Source organism: Cetorhinus maximus, chromosome 18 (genome assembly GCF_964194155.1).
Source record: "Cetorhinus maximus chromosome 18, sCetMax3.hap1.1, whole genome shotgun sequence".
Classification (NCBI taxonomy): domain Eukaryota; kingdom Metazoa; phylum Chordata; class Chondrichthyes; order Lamniformes; family Cetorhinidae; genus Cetorhinus; species Cetorhinus maximus.
In genome coordinates, this window is record NC_135896.1 from 76,699,819 (window position 1) to 76,722,371 (window position 22,553).

The 22,553-nt window shown below is 43.2% G+C and overlaps 1 protein-coding gene across 3 annotated transcripts in view; it reads right to left on the reverse strand.

The window, feature by feature from the left end:
* ino80 (INO80 complex ATPase subunit) overlaps window positions 1-22,553 on the reverse strand; it is a 199,588-nt gene that overhangs the window by 17,856 nt on the left and 159,179 nt on the right. For all 3 annotated transcript variants that reach the window (XM_078562944.1, XM_078562945.1, XM_078562947.1), the window contains exons 28-31: window positions 7,829-7,923; window positions 4,277-4,349; window positions 3,289-3,447; window positions 331-433 (exon numbers count right to left, since the gene is read on the reverse strand). In XM_078562944.1, the coding sequence (XP_078419070.1) occupies window positions 331-433; window positions 3,289-3,447; window positions 4,277-4,349; window positions 7,829-7,923 (430 nt within the window). The remainder of the gene's footprint in view (window positions 1-330; window positions 434-3,288; window positions 3,448-4,276; window positions 4,350-7,828; window positions 7,924-22,553) is intronic.

The following is a 22,553-nucleotide window of genomic DNA, read 5'->3' on the forward strand; positions in this document are numbered from 1 at the left end:
GCTGAGTGAGGGTGAGTGAGTGTACGCGTGAGTGGCATTGTGAGAGTGCATGAGAATGTGCGTACGAGAGGAAGTGTGTGGGGGATGGGTCGTGTGTGTGCACACGTGAACTACACTGAGTTCAGCTGTGATGCCCAAAAGTCAGTCTGTAAACACTCACTGCCAAAGCTCAAAATTGAAAAGCAGCAATTTGCATAAGGTGCCATAGGATGCCTAATATCCATGGAGCTTCACACCAGCAAACATCAGCATCTCTGGGAGACAGCGAGAGCAAACCAGAGGAAAAGACCAAATCAAGAGATTTGTTGCAGTCAGAGCCATGGCCCTTACATTTCTTCTCTAGCTCCTCATCATCCAACAGCAAGCTGACCACCTCCTTTGGTTTGAGTGTGTCGGGTTTGAAGTTTCCTCCAGAAATAACCATTCGTTGAATCTGTTTAACAAATAAAAAAATACCAGTTATAGCCTGAATTTTCACAAGCCCAACATGATCCCTGCAGAATCTTAAATTATTTCATTCATCATAACTGTCCATTGACATGAAATTCTTTGGATCTCAGACTTGCAGCTTCATTTGGATCCAGTGCTCAGATTCAGTCTGTTTGAATTATTTACCCTGCTGGGAACAAAAGACTCCAGTTTTGAGGTTAAGCCCAATGATAAGGTGGGCACTAATGGAGAAGGCCATTTGGCCAATCCTAATTCATGCACAGAGTAATTATCCAATACTTTTTGTATCACATCATCCAACTGGTTCCAATGATTCCAGAGTTGGTAGTCTGTGCCAAGAACTTGCTGAAATTGGTCCTAAATTTTCCTTTCACTTGTTTGATTTTATCCTTTCCTTGGACATGTATTGCGGTTTTACTTAAGATACTTGTTCTATATAAATAACTACGTTATATATTTCTGGGGGCTCCCTTTAAATCTAGAACTTCTCTGACTTTCTATCTTCTTTTAGACACTTCTTAAAACCTAACTTTTTGACTAAACAAATCTGCCATCAGCTCTAATATTGGTTATGTGGCTTGGTACCAAATTTTGGTTTATAACATTCCTGTGGAGCAGCTTGGGATGTTTTATTACATTAAAGGTGATATATAAATACAAGTTACTGTTGTAAAACTTGGTGCTGATTGTAATGTACTGAGACTCAATTAGTGATATGATGAGGGGGAGGGGTCCCTCCCTACAAGAGTATCTTTAATAACTGAAGAGTCATACAGACTCAAACACGTTAACTCTGTTTCTCTCTCCACAGATGCTGCCAGGCCTGCTGAATTTTTCCAGCATTTTTCTGTTTTTCTATCTTTAGTAGCTGGCATTGGCTCCATTCATAAGGGAGTGTGAAAGGCTGCTGAATGGTTCAGTGAAGAATGCAAGTCCTTTTACCTCTTCAACCAAAGTTGAGTCTAGGCTAGAAGTCTCTTGTGTCACTTGGCTTTAAGGATCCTGCATGAAATAAGTCAGAGTCCCTGGGGAGCACTGGGTTGTCAGTTTCACCAAGGTGTGAGGAGGGCTGATGTGGGAAACTGGGGCAGTGTATAGGGAGTATAACAGACAGTGGGTACCAGTAACATAAATAGAACTTGAATGGTCAAGAATTATATACTAAAAAAATTACAATGCAGTTGTCTCTATCCCACAACTGAATTTTATCTTAAAGAAAGAATTTAAAAATCTAATGGACTCAGGAAGTGGTGCGTATATGAGAGGGTGCAGTGAATCCTGTGGGAAGGGAAGGGGAGGAAAGGAAAATAAGAATTGTGAGATTCCAGATAGTGCCCTCTCCTATGCATCATTTACAAGCTGAGGGAGAACAGATAACACTGAGACAATGGGGCACTTTAGTCATTACTGAAATGGCGTACCATGTGAAACTGCTGCCCTCTCACAGCCTAACCTCTGTGGAAGTCTTTAACAAGCTATCCAGGAGCATTACACCTCTACCTCAGCAGAGAATGGAGACATCTTAATCATTCAGTCACAGATTACTGGCTTGGTTTCCTGTTGCCAGGATTCACTGTACGTGCAGTAGTATCATTTTGCTTCCCCTGTGGCTGAGGTGCGAATTATAGCCACGGCCCAGTTATTAAAGTTACAGTCCTGTTTGCGAAATATAAACTGACTCTGTAAGAATCTGTGGAAAATAAGATATGAAGCACTTCCACAAGCTAACGGAATGCAGCAGTAACTTCACTGCTTTTATGAAATACTTGCACTCTGATTAGTGTGTGTGAGAGGTTGAATAAATTGGGCCTATGCTCTCTGGAGTTTAGAATGAGAGTTGATCTCATTGGAACAGAAAATTGTGAAGGGGTTTGACAGGGTAACACAGAGGTTGCTTCCCTTGGCTGGGTGATCTAGAACAGGAGGGCGCAGTCTCAAGATAAGAGGTTAATCATTTAGGATTGAAATAAGGAGAAATTTCTTCACTCAGGGGATTGTGAATGCTCCATTGTTGAATATATTCATGGTTATATTCAGGGAACCAAGGGATCTGGGCAGTTGGCAGGAGAATGAAGTTGAGGCAGAGGATCAACCATGATCATATTGAATGGCAGAGCAGGCTCAAGAAGCTCAAGCTGCTCCTACTTGTAGTTCACATTTAGTGAACTAATGTTACTGGGGCACTGCAATTGTTCTCAGAACTCATGTTAACCAGGGGAAAACCAACAATCTATATTTAAACTGTAAACAAAAGATAGGTGAAAGTGAAGTAGCTCTTGTTCAATGCTTCTGTTAAAACACACCATCAGAAACATAATTTTCTCGTGTTTTAAAGAGAATTTCAAATTTCCCATATTAATGGAAGCTTGCTATTTATTGGCTCTCATGGGGCTTTTATTAATGGGCAGCAGCAAAAACAGCTCCATTAAATTGAATGGGGGTCAGGATTCTGGGCTGGCCTGGGTTCTGGGCAACTTCTCTAAATGCCCTGCAGACTGTCACCATCCACTCACTGCCCTAGAATCTGGTTCTGTCACTGGTTATAGGAGGTCTAGGGTCTCTGCTCAATGGTCATCCCAGTCAGCAGGGCTGAGATCAGCAACTCTGCTTTGTGAAGTATTGCTTTACAATCTCAATCAACCTCACCTTGCCTCAGTCATACTGAAGATCACATTGTAATTCAGTGTAATTACATATTTAAAACAAAATTAACTTGCTACATGAGCAATCTCTGAAACATTTGCCATTCTACAGGACAGATCTCTTGCCAGGTTTTTGCCAGTACAGAACTTGAAATGGATATCAAGTGTGCGTGTACATGCTTGTATGGTGTCATACCTCACTCTTCTCCTTAGCACGCTGCAGGATTCGCTCTTCTATCGTTCCCTTGCAGATGAGTCGATACACGGTTACTTGCTTGGTCTGTCCCAGCCTATGAGCTCGATCCATTGCTTGCTGATCTACAGTGGGGTTCCAGTCATTGTCATAAAATATAACCTGCAACAAACACAATCTTTAGGAGAGAGATCACAAAAACATATTTACTTGCCTTCTCTCTATGTTCAAAGCCCAGTCTCTTGACAGGGCATTTAGCTCAACACCAATGCAGTACAATGAATTGGCTATAAGAGTGTCATTCAGTAATTTCCTGGCTATCCAATAATGTACTCCAAGGACTATCCTCAGGAATGCCAAACCATAATGTCCAAACATGATATTGCGCCCACACAGTGATGGGATGTTGGACAGTGTTATGATTTCCCCACAAAGTAATGGAACGGGGTGTGGGGTGCGGTGCAGTGATATAGGGCTACGTACAGAGTAAAACTCCCTCTACGCTGTCCTATCAAACATGCCCAGGACAGGTACAGCACAGGTTAGATACAGAATAAAGCTCCCTCTACACTGTCCCACCAAAGTGCTTGAGCCCCAATTTCAGAAGAAATCCCTGTATGATCATTTTCTGTTTCAACCCCAGCATCCTCAGCCTCACTGAGTGAAAACAGCGATAATTTAAGAACAAATTTGTACTGTGGAAACTGCGTTGGGGTTGTCCAACGTTACTGGAACACCACAGAATGTAGTTTGTATTGGTGAGAAACGGAGCAAGAAGGGACGGCATGAAATTTCAGGACAATCAATACAAGGGGACATAGAATCGGTTATCAAAAGGACATTCCTATTCAGTGCTTGGGGCAAGTATTTTGAAATCAGTTGTGTTACAGGCAGTCAAACTGACAAGCAGCCTGAAACTTTATCCCCACACATTTCAACATTCATTCTTTTACACGAGGGAAAGAGAACTAAAAATACTCCACTCTCTCACCGTATCAGCAGCTGTCAAGTTGATGCCAAGGCCACCAGCTCTGGTGCTGAGAAGGAACACAAAGATATCTGTTCTGCAGGAAGGAAGAAAAATAAACTGTAGGTGAAATACTGAAAGGGTGATCATTCACATACAACTGTTCCAAGAGGCTGGGACGTGCCAGGAGTTACGGCCAGGATTTGAATTTCCCTTTCACATTTTTTGGAATCCAGAAGTTGGAGCAATAATGGTGTTCTGTCCTCAACTGCCTTCATTATGTGCTATAAATATGATTGGTGCTGTCACTAGCATTTCAATGGAGTATAATTCTGCATGAGGCCTTCAGACTGTGCCGACTTTAAGTGTGAGAAACACCCAGCAGCACAACTCTAGATTTTATGGCGAGAATGTGGAATTCACTGCCACATGGACTGATTGAGGTAAACAACATGGACGTATTTAAGGAAAAGCTAGATAAGTACATGAGGGAGAAAGCAATAGAAGGATATGGTGATAAGGCAAAATTAAGTAACGTGGAGGAGGCTCATGTGAAGCACAAATAATGGCATGGGCTTTTTGGTATTAAAACATAATATTAGCCAGTGACAGCTATGGCCATATTTCCTCAGGCACTTCTAATGGTGTGTAACCATACATCGAACATACTAAGCCAATGCTATCAAACCGACAGGCTGTCACTTCAGACTGCTTGGGTGTTTAGTTGGAATGCAAAACATTCATTGGACTCTTGGACAGATGGCGACATCAAACACTGATAGGACGCAACACTACACATGTGAAGTGTTTAACTCATGACTTGACTATCACCTCCCAACTTTGTGTCACTCAGCCTGCACAGTCCCATTACTCACTGAGTGCTCTCCATACACAGTGATACAACAATGCATAGTCTCCTGTTTCAGTGTTCTACACACTGCTGCTATGTTCAGAGTCCCTACCATTTGAACCGCAACCATTACTCTTATTTAAGCCATTTTCCCATACACTGGAACTCTTGTCAGTTTCTTCTCTGAGGGAATGCACGCATGCTGTACTTGTCCCCAAGTACTGGGTGCCAGTTTAATCTGCAGGACAATGACGGATTAAGGTCTCTATGATATCCAGAAAGCATAGATGAGAAAAAAATAGAACATTACTACAAAGACTATACAAAAGTAGGATCAGAGGATGCCAACAGAAGTAAACTTAAAGAAATATATTAGGAGAAGCTTCTTTATTCAGCGTGACCAACACTCCTGTGCTCGCTGATCTACATTGGCTCCTGGTCTGGGAATAGCTCAATTTTAAAATTCTTATCCTTGTTTTCAAATCTATGGCTTCATCCTTCCTATATTTGTAACTTTTTCCAGCCCTACAAGTCTCTGGGATCTCTATGTTCCCCATGTCTCTTGCGCATCTACTATTTTAATTGCTCCGACATTGGTGGCTTTTTCATTTACCTAGGTCTGTAGTCTCTCTGAATGCCTCTCCTCTTTTAAGACGTTCCTTAAAAACCACTTCTATGACCCTCTTATAATCTCGCACATGGCTCGAAGTCAAATGTTTTTTATAACTCCTGTTAAGTGCCTTGCAGTTCACGCGATACTGCCATCACTGGCAAGGTCCCAGCATTTATTACCTATGCTTAATTGCCCTTGAGAAGGCAGTGGTAAACTGCCATCTTGAATATAACTTGAGTGGCTTGCTAGGCCATTTCAGAGGATAGTTAAGAGCTAAGCACATTGCTGTGGGTCTGGAGTTACACACAGGTAAACCTGTATGAGGAGGACAGATTTCCTTCCCAAAAGTGAACTAAATGGGGTTTTTAATGACAATCTGGTAGTTTATTTCTCTATCTTTACTGACACTAGCTTTTATTACCAGGTTAATTTAATTTAATTTAAATTTCTCAGCTGCTTTGGTGAGATTTGAACTCATATCTCCGAACCAATAATCCATGCCTCTGGATTACTAGTCCAGGAAAATAACTGCTATGCTACTGTAGCCCTTCCCCCAAATTTTTAAGGTGCTGTTGCTGAATGACACGGTCACATTATTAAATTTTACCCTTCTCACCTCCTGTGACATCTCCCCAAAAGCAATCCTGATTACACAACTTCTAAGTTTAATGGGCTGTAAGAGAACAGCTGTTGACATAACCAGCTCTAGCACTGAGCAAAGACATGACTGAGGTAAAATGTGCTGATCACTTTAAGCCTGGGAAAAACATGCTGCTGGATTTCTCTCAGTCAGTTGAAACAACAGAGCCCGGCTGGGAAAATAAGCTAAAGCACAGGTTAGGTCCATGCAATCTGTGCACTGAATTAGATTAGCCTTCAACAATAATCACCACCAGAATTCAAGAACATTACTTCAAAGAGTTACTTAATTTCACCAGATCACCATATCCTTCTATTGTTTTCTCCCTCATGTACTTATCTATATTTTCTTTAAATGCATCCATGTTGTAGCCACCACCAGGATTCAGGAATCTAGTGGAGCTCTCAATGTATAATGTTTACACTGAAGTCACCTCTATCTTTCAATATACTACCCCCTCACAATGTCCACACGTTTAGTCTCACCCCAAGATTCCCCAGCAAGTCATTGTGCTCCCTCTCACTCAATATTCATCCCTGTGCATTCTCTCCACATGATGGTTATGGGGTGAGTGGGGCAGGATCTATGGATCCATTATCCTGAGGATTTTGGAGGAGAGCTGGAGCCTGCAGTTTTTATACCATGTGCGTGCTTTGGAATTCCAGGAGCAAGGATGAACTCATGCCCAGGGTCATTGGAAATTGTAGCAATGAATGAAAACAATTGGCAGAAATTTTCTCTCATTTCTTGCTGTTAGTCTTCACCCAGCTTCAGTTCATGAAGCCAGTCTTTCCTGAGTTGACACTACTGCTGCTTGGGAGGTGAGAGGGTGTCCGAACTGGGAATGGTGGTGAGTGTTAAGTTGTGGAAGAGAGTTAAAAGGTTTTAACTAGACTAGGGTGGAATTAGTATAACTGAAATCTAATCCAAAGTAATAACAAGCCCCTAATCTCCAAGCAATCCTGTTCATGCCCCAAGGCTTCAAACCGACAGAACAGTCCAGTGATGCTGTGAAACTGGGTTTGAAATAGATCCAGAATAAAGTCTGTGATGAACAGAACTTTAGCTGCATCTGGTTGATGAGGTTTGATCCGTGTGGAAGGTTGGCCAAGGAGGATCGGTCTGATTGAAGTGGGTATCAGAGTTGGTGAAGAACAGCTACAAGAACTGTGCCAATTAATCTTGAACTTCTCAAACAGAACTCAACTCGTAGAGTCCCTTACAACAGAGGGTGAAAAACTTCCAGAACAAAATACAACAAACCTGACCCTTTTCTGGTTTGACCAATAGTAAGGTCTAAAGTTGAAGTTGGGTGAAGACTGAGGACAATTCCTGGGACAGTGGCTCATTCAGAATGTCAATGGAAAATTATGCCAATATTCCTCTACATGAAGGCTAAACAAATAAGGAATGAAAGCAGTTGCAACAATTCTTGCGAAGCAGATGCAGACTTCCTTCAGACAGATCACGTACCTGCTCTGGAAGTCTGCCACCATGTCCCGTCTCTCAGATATTTTTGAGGAACCATCCAGTCTCATGTAAGTGTGCTGTCTGAAGACCATGTACTCCTGAAACAGCAATAGAAATGGGAATCAGTAAAGAGAAAACAGGACTCACAACTATCAACAGTCACAGGTATACTGATACTGAGAGCCCTATTTTGCTGAAAATGCAAGAGAGTCATGTGCATAGAGTACGAAAGCAAGAAAGTTATGGTGAACCTTTATAACACAGTGATTCGGCCTCAACTGGAATACTGTGTCCCATTCTGATCACCACACGTTAGGAAGGATGTGAAGGCTTTGGAGAGGGTGCAGAAAACATCTATGAGAATGGCTCTGGGGATGAAAGACTTCAGTTGCATGAATAGATAGGAGAAGCTGGGGCAGTTCTCCTTAGAGAAGGCTGAGATGGGATCTGATAGAGGTATTCAAAAATAATGAGGGGTTTGGACAGGGTAGATAGGGAAAAACTGCTCTCATGGCCAAAAGAGTCAAGAACCAGAGAGCACAAATTTAAGGTGATCGCCAAAGTATCAGGGGCAACATAAGGAAATACCTGTTTACACAGCAAGTGTTTAAGATCTGGAATGCACTGCCTGAGTGTGGTGGAGGCAGAAACAAAACCAGAAAATGCTGGAAAAACTCAGCAGGTCTAACAGCATCTGTGGAGAGAAAGACAGAGTTAACTTTTTGAGTTCGTATGACTCTTCTTCAGAGCTAAAGAGGAGTAAAAATGTGATGAGATTTATACTGTTTAAGGGGGGGTGGAGCAGGTGAAGCTGGATAGAAGGCCAGATAGGTGGAGGCAAAGAAGAGATTGACAAAGATGTCATTAACTAAAGGACAAATGATTGTTAGCTCGACTACAATTCCTCACACCCTGCTCCCTGTAAGGGCTCCATCCCATTCTCTCAGTTCCTTTGCCTCTGTCGCACCTATTCCAATGATGTCGCTTTCCAAAACGGTGCCTCTGACATGTCTTCCTTCTTCCTTAACCGAGGTTTCCCAACCACTGCGGTTGACAGAGCCATCAACTGTGTCCGACCCATCTCCTGCGCCTCTGCTCTCACACCTTCCTCTCCCTCCCAGGACCATGATAGGGTCTCCCTTGTCCTCACCTTTCACTGCACCAGCCTCTGCATTCAAAGGATCATTCTCCACCATTTCTGCCAACTCCAGCATGATGCCACCACCAAACACATCTTCCCTTCACCCACCCCCTGTCGGCATTCCGTAGAGACCGTTCCCTCCAGGACACCCTGGTCCACTTCTCCATCATCCCCAACACCTCATCCCCCTCCCACAGAACCTTCCCAAGCAACCACAGAAGGTGCAACACCTGCTTCTTTACCTCCTGCCTTCTCACTGTCCAAGGGCCCAAACACTCCTTTCAGGTGAAACAGCACTTCACTTGCACCTCCTTCAAGTTGGTCTACTGCATTCGCTGCTCCCAATGCGGTTTCCTCTACGTTGGAGACACCAAACACAGACTGGGTGACCGCTTGGCGGAACATCTTCGGTCTGTCTGCAAGCATGACTCAGACCTTCCTGTCGCCAGTCATTTAAACACACCATCCTGCTCTCATGCCCGCGTCTGTCCTTGGCCTGCTGCAACGTTCCAGTGAAGCCCAATGCAAACTGGAGGAACAGCACCCTCACCTTCCGACTAGGCACTTTACAGCCTTCCGGACTTAACATTGAGTTCAACAACTTCAGACCATGAACTCTCCCCTCCATCCTCAACCCTTATTGCAATATCCATTTTTATTTTTTTATTTTCATTTTTTATCCACTTATTTTTATCTTTTATCTATTTTCATTTTTATTCATTGTTTTATCCCCACCTTTTATCCTATTTTCGATCATTTTTCCCACCACTGTCCTCTCCCACAATCCCCCCCCCCCCACTAGGGTCATCTGTCACTTGTTCATGTTGTTCTTTTCAGAGTGCTTACCCTTATCCTGCTATTACCACATTCTGCTTTCTGACCTTAATGGCACCATCAGCACCTCCTTCAGCCAGGGCTACTACCATTAACACTCCTTTATCCATTAGTTCATGACATCTTTGTCAATCTCTCCTTTGCGTCCACCTATCGCTGGCTTTCTATCCAGCTTCACCTGCTCCACCCTCCTTAAACAGTATAAATTTCATCACATTTTTACTTCTCTTTAGCTCTGAAGAAGTCATACAGACTCGAAACATTAACTCAGTCTTTCTCTCCACACATGCTGTTAGGCCTGCTGAGTTTTTCCAGCATTTTCTGTTTTTCTTTCAGATTTCCAGCATCCGCAGTATTTTGCTTTTATCTGTGGATGAGGCAGATTCAATGGTGGCTTTCAAAAGGGAATAGGATAATTCTAAGAGAAAAAATTGCAGGGCTACAGGAAAAAGGCAAGGGAGTGGAACTAGCTGAGTTGCTCTTAGAGAACCGGCACTGATACAATGGGTCAAATCGTCTCCTTCTGTGCTATAGCTATTCTATGACTCGATAATGCTATAACGTAAACTGGGGTTGGGGCTGGGCATGCAGCTGTATTATAATGCAAGTTTGGTGAGGGACGTGCAAAGAAGAGTCATAGCTGTACGCCAACTTGGGGAAACAGAGAGTCCCAGTTATACGTATAGCCTGGGAAAGCAGAGGGGAAGTCCCAGCTATACGTTAACCTGGGGAAGCAGAGGGGAAGTCCCAGCTATACGTTAACCTGGGGAAGCAGAGGGGAAGTCCCAGCTATACATTAACCTGGGGAAGCAAATCCAAAACTAGGGGGCACAGTTTAAAATGCCTTCTTTGAGGGTCATTCGTGTTTGGAATTCTCTTACTTAGCAAGCAGTGGTGACTGGGTCATTGAACATATTTAAGGCTGAATTAGACAGATTTTTGATCTCCGGGAGTCAAGAGTTATGGTGGACAGGCAGGAATATGGAGTTAGGGCCAAATCAGATCAACTATGAATGGTGGAACTGGCTCAAAGGGCAAATGGCCTACTTCTGCTCCTATTTCTTATGACCTTATTATGGTTTTATGAGGCACAGCTGCACATTAACCTGGGGAAGCAGAGGGGAGTAACAGCTGTACGTTAACTTGACCTAACAGAATGGAACCTGTGACAGAATGGAACCTGTAACAGAATGATCTGAGAGTGCAGCATGTGCAGAAATAACAATTAACAGCAGCCACTAAACAATGGATTGTGCACTCATACTTCCCGAGTCTCAGTTGGACCTGGTAGACCTGCTTATGTTATGCTTAACAAACACGTAGCCAAGTAGCTTCCAACATATGGAACCATTGTGCATATGCTGTAGAATTAATTCAAGCACCATGGGCGTATTTACTTACTCAGAGATTGAGGTGCTCTGCTGGTTACACTCACCTGGCACAGCCCCTTCTAGATGACCACATATATAATCTGTACACAATCTTCCAAATTCTTGTTTCAACTTGCTGGAACGAACAGTCTTTTAAGATGGAATTCAGGCAAGGGAATTACAGTTTTTTTAAAGCTTTTTGCTAGCTCCAAAATGCAGTGGGGCCTGTCAGTGAGGTGTGGGGGTGGAGGTGATGTAGTGGGTGGTTGTTGGGGCAGGAAGGTAACTTGGTAAATAAGAGGTAGTAAGGCTAATTTTGCTGCAGAGAACGGTTGCAAAGTACAATGGATCATGGTTGAGAGAGAAAACAGGCAAAGATAAAACTTTTAGATTAAAATAGAGCAGGGGCTGGGAAATGGGATTGATAGTGAGGAAGCAAGTGCGAATGAAATATTTTATGTTGGAAAAGTCTTAATTTTATGAAATTAATCCTTAACGTCAAGTTAGTCTTTATTTCGCATGGTACTGCAGAGCTGAAATCAGCCACCACAGGGTGATGGTCAATTCTCTGGAGCTGTTGGCAACTGAAGGGTTAACTGATTATCGGTTGCTGAAGGGGCCTGCAGCTACTCAGCAGGGCACGGTTAAACGGTGCTTAAACTGGCAGAACACTCCCATAACAGGACCCACTCCCAAACCCCTATTTGTTTTCTTAGTCGGGACTGAACATCCTGTGTTTCTTGTGAAATATATAACTCTTTTCATCTCAGAAATGACGACATAATTCCTGAACTGCTAGCAGTCATTATAACACCAAATGGCCAAGTGTAGGATGGGAGTGAAGAGAACCCCCTTTTGCTCATTTATACCATTAGAATGAATGCACTTGAATTTCAATCCACCAACAATTCCCCCACCACTTTCCCATTTCTGTTTGGAATATTGTGCGTCAACAATGCAACTGTATTCTCCGTAACTGTTAACATGAAGACACTGACAGGAAGTGCCTTTCACAGATGCTAGGAGTCATTATGATTGTGCAAATTTGAAAGCTACAAGTGCATTTGGTGTTGAAAAAGGTAAGAAAAAAAGATATCTGAGACAAAATGGACGTATAGTGCACAAAAAACGTCAAGCCAGTTTGCACTGCTCTTTGCGGTGTTAAAAATTGACTGCCCCACGTCCCATTGTAGATTAGGAATTGAACCTTAGTCTGTGCTGTGGGCCGATCTCAAACAGTGACAGGTGCAACACGGTAAGTTGGGGCCATGGTGAATCCACTCCTAATCAATCAGCGAGCTGCATGCAGTTTGTTAGAGAGAAAGGCTAAAATAAATTTTCTTTAGACATTGCACCACCCATACAGGACAAATAGTGTTTGAACCAACATACAAGTTAAAGTGGTGGCATCTGCATGAAAGTATGTTCACCAAGCAACTGTTGGACAGGGGTTTCATCCGTAATTTCTTCAGCCCTACAACCCTCAGAGGCCATTTATGTTCCTCCAACTCTGGCCTCTTGTTCATCCCCCACTTTTCATTGCTCTAACGTTGAAGGCTGTGCCTTCAGCTGTCCAAGTCCAAAGCACTGAAAAATCCCTCCCTAAACCTCTCTTCTTTAAGAGGCTGCTTAAAACCCACTACTTTGGCCGAACTATTGGTCACCAGCCTTAATATCTCTTTAAAGAAGAAAAACTTGCATTTATGGAATGCCTTTCATGACCTCAGAACATTCCAAAGTGCTCTACAGCCAATGAAGTATTTTTGAACTGTAATTACTGTTGTAATGTAGGAAATGCAGCAGCAAATTTGTGTACAGGAAGCTCCCACAAACAGCCATGTGATAATGGCCAGATAATCTGCTTCAGTCATTTGATTGAGGGATAAAAATTGCCCAGGACACTGGGGTAACTTCCCTGTTCTTTAAACTGTGTTATGGGATCTCGTGTCCACTGAAGGGGCAGACTGGATTTTGCTTTACTGACTCATTTTGACTCTGACTGTATAGCACAGTATCACACTGGAGTGTCAGCCTAGATTTTTGTTCTCAAGTCTTTGAAGCGGGACTTGAACCCACAAGCTTCTGACTTAGAGCTAAGAGTGCTACCAACTAAGCTATAGCTGTCAAACTGGTTTGGTATGAAATTTTGTCCGATTGAGCTCCAATGAAGCACCCTGGGGCATTTTACTACTTCAAAGCTGCTGCATAAATGCAAGTTGCTGTTGTAGTAACACTATTGTGAACATAACTGGGGTTTCACTTGAACACAGTCATGCTCACCATGGGTTGTTACAGTGGAACTGCTGCCCTAAATGCTGAACACTTCAGTGTGATCATCTGTATTCTGTTATATTTATCCCCCTGCAGTCCTTATGCTCTCCCACACAGCTTGAGTTCAGTGTCAATCAGTCAGAAAAATCATTGGTCTTATCTGCATTTGGTAAAACATATTGCTCGATACTCCTGCACAATACCCCTGGTGGCCTGCCGTTATTTCATCAAAGCTTCCTTCCTTTCTACATTGAACTCTCACCCGAGTGATAATGGCTCCTCGGTTTATCAACAATTCGATGTTTCGGCACACTTTGCCCCATCCCCCCTTGCAGTTGGCAGTCACATTATAAATACATGGTCTCAATCCAATTTACTCAATGGGGGTGGCTCAGCTCCAGTAGGTAGGGAAGGAGGGGGGGGGGGAATAACCAAAAGGGTGAGACTGGTTCCTGAGCACATTGGGCATGTTTCCATGGCACTAATCAAGCCAACTCCTGGCCAATAGTCGTAGATTGTTTACTGTCTGATCCTGCCCAGGCCTGTACTTTACTGCCTTCCCCCTCTGCCTTGCTGAAGTGCTCTTGCTAAGCTGAAACCACTCTACCTGTTTTGTTTGCAAGCATACACCTGCCTAATGGGAACTGGCCACATACCAGCTAATGCTTTCCTATAATTGCTGATTTTCTAGATTGTTGCTGTGTTTTGACATAAACCGTAAACTGACATTGCACTTCCAGCAGCAACTTGAACCAGATTCTCTGCTCACTTGCTCTCTGAACCAGATCGATCCTCTGCTCACTTGCTCGTTCAACACAGCATAAAACTGAATAATTCATTAGCAATTTAAAGAGGCAGGATCCTTTTTGTTTAATCCTTCAGAATGGGTTGAGCCAACTATGTTGAGAGGGCAGGAACAACTCTACTTATAAAACGTTCCTCCAGGCTTGCGCAGAAGGAGCATTATAGGGCTCTTAATATAACCTGTCATTCTTCTGTCCATTACTCTGTCTGGAAAGGGAAAAAAGTACAGCCTTCCTATCTCAAGCTCTTATCCAGCATAAGGAAATTAAAGGGATCCAATGCCCAGCTCAAAATTTTGAAAAATTGTAATTTATTTGTACACCCCTTACCCGATTTCCTTCATTTGTGAAATTCCTATATACAGAATTGACTCATGGAAAGAATAGTAGAGGTGAAAATCCTGGCATCATTTACACAATAACAGTTGCAGGCAGGTTTGGTTCATCAAGCCCACCTATTCACAGCAAGCCCAAATTTTTAATTTTGTTGTGCAATGTTAGGATCTATCTGGATGAATGAACAAAGATGGGTCAGAAGAATGGTCCTTCTCATCCATAATTATTGAGATTTTCTATCAAAGGAAGAAATTGGAATCCTGGTCATTTTTGTTTCTTATAAACCAACAGCTTGAATTCATACAGCTCCTTCAATATAGAAAAACATCAAGGCACTTCACAGGCCTAATCAGACAAAAATTAACACTGAACCAAAAAAGGGACTAAGGATGCATGGAAAGTTGGTCAAATAAAAGGTGGGTTTTAAAGCATGGTCTTAAAGGGGGAGAGAGGGGTGGAGGTGTAGAAAGCTTAATGCCTCAGTGGCAAAAGGCAAGGCCTCCAATGGAAGGTGGAAAGAACCAAGAATTTAAGAGCGTACATTTGAAAAAATATAAAGTTCTGGGAGTATGCCAGGGTGAGAGGAGGTTAAGAGATAAGTGGGGTGGGAGTGGGGGGAGGTAAAGCCATAAGGGGTTTTAATGCAGGGATGAAAATTTTAAGATTGAGATGTAAAGGGACCAGGTGGCAATGTAGGTGAGCAAACACAGTGCTGAAAGAAGAATGGGGCTTGGTGTGGAATATGAAGAAAGATCCCTACATCCTCTTGACATGCCATTCCATGCTTCACATACCTATCACTGTAACCTGTCCTCCATAGGTCCATCAGTGTTCCCACATCTTCCCAAAAGGCTCAATGATCCCTGCACTCGTAGACTGCATTGTCTCTCCCCCCCTCTACATATTGCGCTCTCATCCCAGATACCATCTCCACACACACTGCATTGTCAGTCTAAACCCCGTCTCCCCACGCACTGCGCTGTCCGCCCAGATGCCATCTCCCCAAGCACTGCACTGTCCGCCCAGAACTCCCATCTCCTCAAGCACTGCAGTGTCCGCCCAGACCTCACATCTCCGCAAGCACTGCACTGTCTGCCCAGAACCCCGTCTCCCTACACACTGCACTGTCTGCCCAGACCCCCACGCACTGCACTGTCTTGTCCAGGTGGCATCTTCCTATACACTGTGTTGTCTGCCCAGATGCCAACTCCTTACAGTCTGCGTTGTGCGTCTAGACGCCATCTCCCCAAGCACTGCACTGTACACCCAGGCGCTGTCTCCCCATGCCCTGTGTTGACCGCTGAGAGACCGTCGCCTCATGCACTGTGCTGTTCGCCCAGATGCTATCCCCTTACACACTGTGCTCTCCATCTAGACAATATCTTACCACACGAAGCACTGTTAACCCAAACACTTCACTGTCATCTATGGTTCTGCTTTACATGATGCTCCATATCACCTTGCTGGAGGTGATGTCCACAAATGCTGGTTAGGGATTACACCTGGACTGTGACAATCCTTAAATGCAATGGTTTGCAATCAAAGTTTTGTTACTGCCAGTGAGTACAACATTTACTGAGCATTCACCTTCTGAAAAAGTATACAAGTTGTAGGCTCTACAGATCTCTAGGTCAGTTGTGGTTAGTATTGTGTGAAGGGTTTTATTTGTTCAGGAAGTAAGGAGGAGTGAAGTCTCTTTCTATAGGTCAGGGTGCATTAGGAGTCCCTGTGACGTGAGGCGAGTTGAGTGAGAAAATCAAGTCTGTTTTTACTGGAAAGTTGCTATGTAAGCATTGGCCCCATTATGTTGCTGGCTAGATTCCCACACTTGGGATAGGAAATGTAGCAAAGAGATTTGTTTGACAGTATCGCCTTGTTCTGATACTGGTTTATGTAACAACTGAAGTAGTTAGATCCATTCTTTGCCACTGTGATAATGCACACAGGGCAATGTGATACTGCACACAGGCATGTTCAAACTGATTGTCATCACATAACTCTCAATAACCACGTATAGTTAGACATTCTGTATTTAATGATGTCACTGTGTATTTATATAACACCTTTAACATAGTACAATGTCCCAAACAATGCGCCTTATAAAATTTAGTTGCTATGCGCAGTTTTTTAAAAAAAGTGTGCAGTCCCTTTAAACTTTTATGTGCAGCCGCACACATTTGTAATTTATCCCAGGACAAGGCCTGTGCTGTACTGTTTAGGCTGCAGTGTGGCAGCACAACTTAGCATGAACACTGATAACACACTAGTGAAGTGCCTTGAGACCAAACAAAATGTAATACTGATCTACACAAGTGAATAATAGGAGGGGTGACCAAAACGCTTGGCCTTTGTCAAAGTCAACCCTGGTGTAGGTAGAAGCAGGAGTGCGATAGAGAGGATGAAATTGTCTTGGAGAGTTCCTTCCGAACTTCAATCACAAGCTTCCTTAGATGCGGCAACCTTAGAGTAGAGCAGTCTAGAAGTGTTCACTGATATTTTGGAAGGTTGATGTTGAGCAGGTGAAGCAGCTCCAAGGTTTCCATTTCATCAGCTCCTTCCACATTTCTGCTTTCTTCTCCTTACACTAGAGCTGACACTAACACAGGCCTTTTCTCCAATAAAGCAATGAAAGCAGGAATCGGTGGCATCTATCCTGAATTTCTTGAGAACCTAGAACCTAATGGACGTGACTGGTTGGTTTCTTTCTTTACTCGCATCCATACAACTGGTGTCATTCCATCAAACTGGAGAGAGGCTAAAGTCATGGCCATTCTCAAGCCAGGGAAACTGGCTGCTCACCCAGTTAGTTATTGGTCCATATCTCCACTATATACCTCTTACAAACTGTTTCAGTGCCTCCTATTGACCAGATTCTCTCCGCTAGTGGAGCCCAATTTCTCTAAGGAGTAAATGGTTGCAGTTCGGACAGGAGCTGCGTTAACCAAATACTCTCACTTACCTTTCACATTGAGACTGGCTAACAACGCATGTGCAAGTCAGGTACCTTTCATCAGCAAACAACACCATGTGGCAACATGGTCTTCTGTCGAAAGCTGCTAGATTTTTATAGTGGCAGGGTACAATGCCTGTCCCTTGTTTAATGCTTAGCTTTCTAAAATACAGGCTTTCACTTGGAGACCAAATAAACTTCACAAGGACCCTTAGTGATGGAGTTCCCAAAGGCTTTGCTTTAACTTCAATCCTTGTCAACATCTATGTGAACAACATGCCTCCCACTACCTCTAAGAAGTTTTTATATCCAGATATCTATCCTTTGCCGCCCAGGCAACCAGCCTCGAGGATCTCAGCAGCACCTTGCACCAAGACTCAGAAGTGATGAACAACATTTCAACTACAGGCATCTCCATCCAAATTCAATTAAGACCACAATCACTGATTTCCACCTTAGCAACAGATTTGGCTAACAGTGAACTCCACAAACCAGTCAAGAGCAAACCATACTCCAAGTACTTTGGAATCGCCCTGTGCTGCAGCCACACGTACTGCGAACAGCCGAAAAGCATCATAAAGACGACCTACTAAGCAAAACCAGCTGAGGGTCCAGTCCAGTGCACATTCATCGTGTACTCTTCAGCAGAATACTGCTCCCCTATGTGGACAGAGAGCAGCCACACAAAATAGTTGGACACTGCCCTCAACACATCAATGGGACAATGGTACATTGAAATTAACACTTGTACAATGGCTCCCAGTACTGTCTAATAGCCTATTTCTTGACATGTGCCAGGAGGCGAAAACACAATGAGTTTGCACGGAAGCCAAACCAGAACTGCCAACCAATGAAGACCTTCATAATCTTCCAAATATGCAACTCAAATCATGCAAACCTCACTGGAGCTCTGTGAATGCTTTGAATGAGAGATTTTGACCAAAAGGACAAATGGCACACCTCTGGGTTAACACCAACATCACCAACAAATATCTGAGGAGTGATCCGACAGGAGAGCCTCTCGGGCTCGGCCTCCCTCAAACCGTGATCTACACTCAACAGGATCTGCACACTCCATGAACGGACATTCCACCTCCTCCACAAATGGAATTTCAAGGAGAGCCCAGCATGTGACTGCAGTCACCTGGCTCAGACTGCTCATCACATTGTGAATTGAAAGTGGCCTTCGAAAATTCGAGAATTCAAGGCAATCCACCTAAAAACAGTGCTGTGTCTTGGCTGTGCAACTTGGGAGTTTGACTGTAAAGCTGCAAGATATCATATGCAAGAAGCAAAGCTTGGCAAAAGAGGTAGGTTATTAATTAACTATGTTTCACTGTATAATACTAGATCTAAAATAGCCTGCTCCCTAATTGGCTCATTGACATACTATTCTAGAAAACTTTCTTGAATACATTCCGCGAACTCGCTCCCATACTATTACTGCAAGTTTTGTTTGCCCAGTCTATAAAGATTTAAGTTCCCCATGATTACTGTATTACACTTGTTATATGCAGTTCCAACTTTAATTTATGCTCTGATGCTCTGCCTGACAATACAGCTATGAATAGTGAGCCTATAACCTACTTCCACCATCGTTTTCTGCTCCTTGAACTCCACCCAAACTGATTCTGCGTCTTGATTTTCTGAGCTAAGTCCTTCCTTTCTATTGCTTTTACTCTGTCCTTTATCAGGGCCAATCCCTCCTCCTTTTCAATTTAGCCTATCTCAACCAAAAGTCAGGTATCCTGGAATATTTGATTCACAACCTTGGTCATGCTGTAACCATATTTCTGTAATGGCTATTAGCTCAAACACAATTTCTCTCTGTGCTAGAAATTCATTTGTTTTGTTGCAAATGCTTTACACATTTAAGTATTTTTCCCCCTATTTTTCCACACTCCTCCACTTAGACTTCACTGAAATTCTCATGACAAAACTAGATACTTTTAGCCAATATCTCTGAATTGGTTTTGACCCTGGTGGTGCCCTGCCTCTTATCAATTCTTTATCTATCCTTTATCCACCTGTAGTTTTCCAATTCCTGGATAACAAACTGCTGTCCCTCCCCACCCCCAACCCTAGTAGCACAGGCTGTACCTGATTCGTGAAGCTTCTCATCTTCTCAATCTGTCCCTGAATTCCAGTTGTGTTCCCAACCAGATTTATGCACCTACTCTAAGTGAAGTGGTTTCCTCAGCGCAAGCTGCTGCTTGGAGTCCATTCAATGCTCTCACTCTGCAGGTGGATGTGTCCACTCCAATTTCCATTGGTCATTTTAAACCTGTGTCCTCGAGCTTTGTGCTCACTGTGCAAGTAAAATGGCCTGCTTTCCCCTAAATCATCTATGCCCATCAGCACATGACTAGGTCGCATATCCAAACTTTGATTCCCAAGTCAGTAAAACACAGTTCAGCTCCAAGTCTCTCCAGGTAACATGGAGCCACAAATCCTAAGATCAACCTGACTGTGCTTCTCCATAAGACGTAGGAGAAGTAGGCCATTTGGCCCATCGAGTCTGCTCGGCGATTCAATTAAATCATGGCTAATCTGATAATCCTCAACTCCCCTTTCCTGCCTTTTCCCAGTAACCCTTGATTCCCTTATTGATTAAAAATCAGTCTATCTCAGCCTTGAATATACTTAACGACCCAGCCTCTACAGCCCTCTGCGGTAAAGAATTATAATGATCACCTCCACTCAGAACATGTGAATGACTCCGGTCACGTTTGGAGACCGAGAACTGAAGGGGCAGAAACTGTTGTCGATTGTCATGATTCCTGTGAAAGAGCCTAAGCATTTGTTTGTTCATTAAATTCATTTCCTGGTGATCCTATTTGTTGACTTTTGCTGGAAATGCCCCTGCCAAGGTCTACTTTAAGACATTCTGCATCACTTGGTGCTCAGTAAACACGTTAAAGCCTTAGTCTTGGTACAATGGTACCACTCTACCCTGAGTCAGAAAGTTCTGGGTTCAAGATGCACTTCAGAGATTTGAGCACATAACCCAGGCTGACATTAAGAGTGCCGTTTCTCAGATGAGATATTTAAACCAAGGCCCCACCTGCCCTCTCAAACAAGTGGAAAAGATCCTACGACAATATTCCTGACAAGAGTAGGGGAATTCGCCCTGGCACCCTAGTCAATATTTATCCCTCAATCAACATCACCAAACAGATTATCTGATCATTTTTTTCATGGCTGTTTGTGGGATCTTGCTGTGAGAGACTGATTGCTGTGTTTCCCACATTACAACAGTGACTATAATTGAAAAGTACTTCATTGACTATAAAGCACTTTGAAATGTCCTGAGGCTGTGAAAGATCCTGCATTTCATTAGCACCACTGCATATCTTTCTGCATGGTTTTGACCTGAAGGTGCCAGGACAGAACAGCTCCTTGTTTATGTTGCTGTCTGACTGTAGTTGGTTCTTTGCTGTACCTTGTCATAAGGATCAGTCTCTGTATCATTGCCAGACAGTACATTTTTGCCTGGTGTGGGCAGTACGAAGTTTGTCTGTCTGTCGAGGATTGAATATTTGGTTTCTGTGTTTCCTACACGAGAACAGTGACATCAAAATGTATTTTCATTGGGTGTGAAGCACTTTGGAACATCCTGAAGTTACAAAAGGCAGTATATAAATGCAAGTTTTTCTTTCCTTTGCCATCTTTTCTTCTATAATGACAGTTGTTTCTGCTTCCCTCATCCGATCCCCTTCATCTCCTCTTTTCCCAAAATCGGCAACTCTTTCTGGGGTATGATTCCATGGGAGCCAGCTCGCTGAATTCTACTCATTAACAGGCAATCACTAGATGTATGCTGACATGGCTGTAAGTAGGAGTAGAGGAGCTTCACTGATATTACTATTACATATCCAAGACATTGGATTGGGCCTGGGATTGTTACTAACACAAGAGTTAATGGCACTAGTATCATTAAGTGTACACCTTAACGGGTACTCTTCACTCCTTGTAGAAGTTTCCCCTCAGTGTGCTATTCAGTGCTGGTTAAAGCGTAGACTGGTTTAAACCACAATTAATTTGAATAAATCCATTAGAAAACAATGACTGAAATTACGAACAACAGAGTTGCCAGGCTTACAAATGGAACCATTCCAATCACATTGTTCCAAGCATGCTGCCTAAAGTAGAATAAGCTGTTGGATGCTTGTGACAGAGTGCAATGTACACACAGGGCTAAAAATCTCTCCATTGGAAGAGGCAGAGGGCAATCATTCAAAAGTGGATGCTGAGCCAGGGTCGCCAGGCAACAGGCTTTCTAAATGAGCTTGTTCAATTATTTTGACTGATGACTGCAGTTTGATTTGGATTTAATCTCAGGACGTGCTAATTGCTGACACGGCCCAACGTGTGCCCCTGCGAATGACTATGGGCTCAGGATAGGCCATAAGACATAGGAGCAGAAGTAGGCCATTCGGCCCATTGAGTCTGCTTCGCCATTCAATGAGATCATGACTGATCTGATAATCCTCAATTCCACTTTTCTGCCTTTTCCCCATAACCCTGGATTCCCTTACTGAATAAAAACCTGTCTATCTCAGCCTTTAATATACTTAATGACCCAGTCTCTATAGCCCTCTGCGGTAAAGAATTCCACAGATTCACTACCCTCAGAGGAGAAATTCTTCCTCACCTTGGTCTTAAAATGGGTGACCCTTACTCTGAGATTATGCTCTCTGGTCCTAGACTCTCCCATAAGGGAAACAGCCCCTCAGCATCTACCCCGGCAAGCCTCCTAAGAATCTTATATGTTTCAATAAGGTCGCCTCTTCTAAACTCCAATGAGTACAGGCCCAACCTACTCAACTCTTCCTCATAAGAAAATCCCCCCATACCCAGGATCAACCTAGTGTACCTCCTCTGGACTGCCTCCAATGCCAGTATATCTTTCCTTAGATAAGGGGACCAACACTGTTCACAGTATTCTAGGTGTGGTCTAATTAGTGCCTTGTATAGTTTTAGCAAGACTTCCCTATTTTTATACTCCATTCCCTTTGAAATA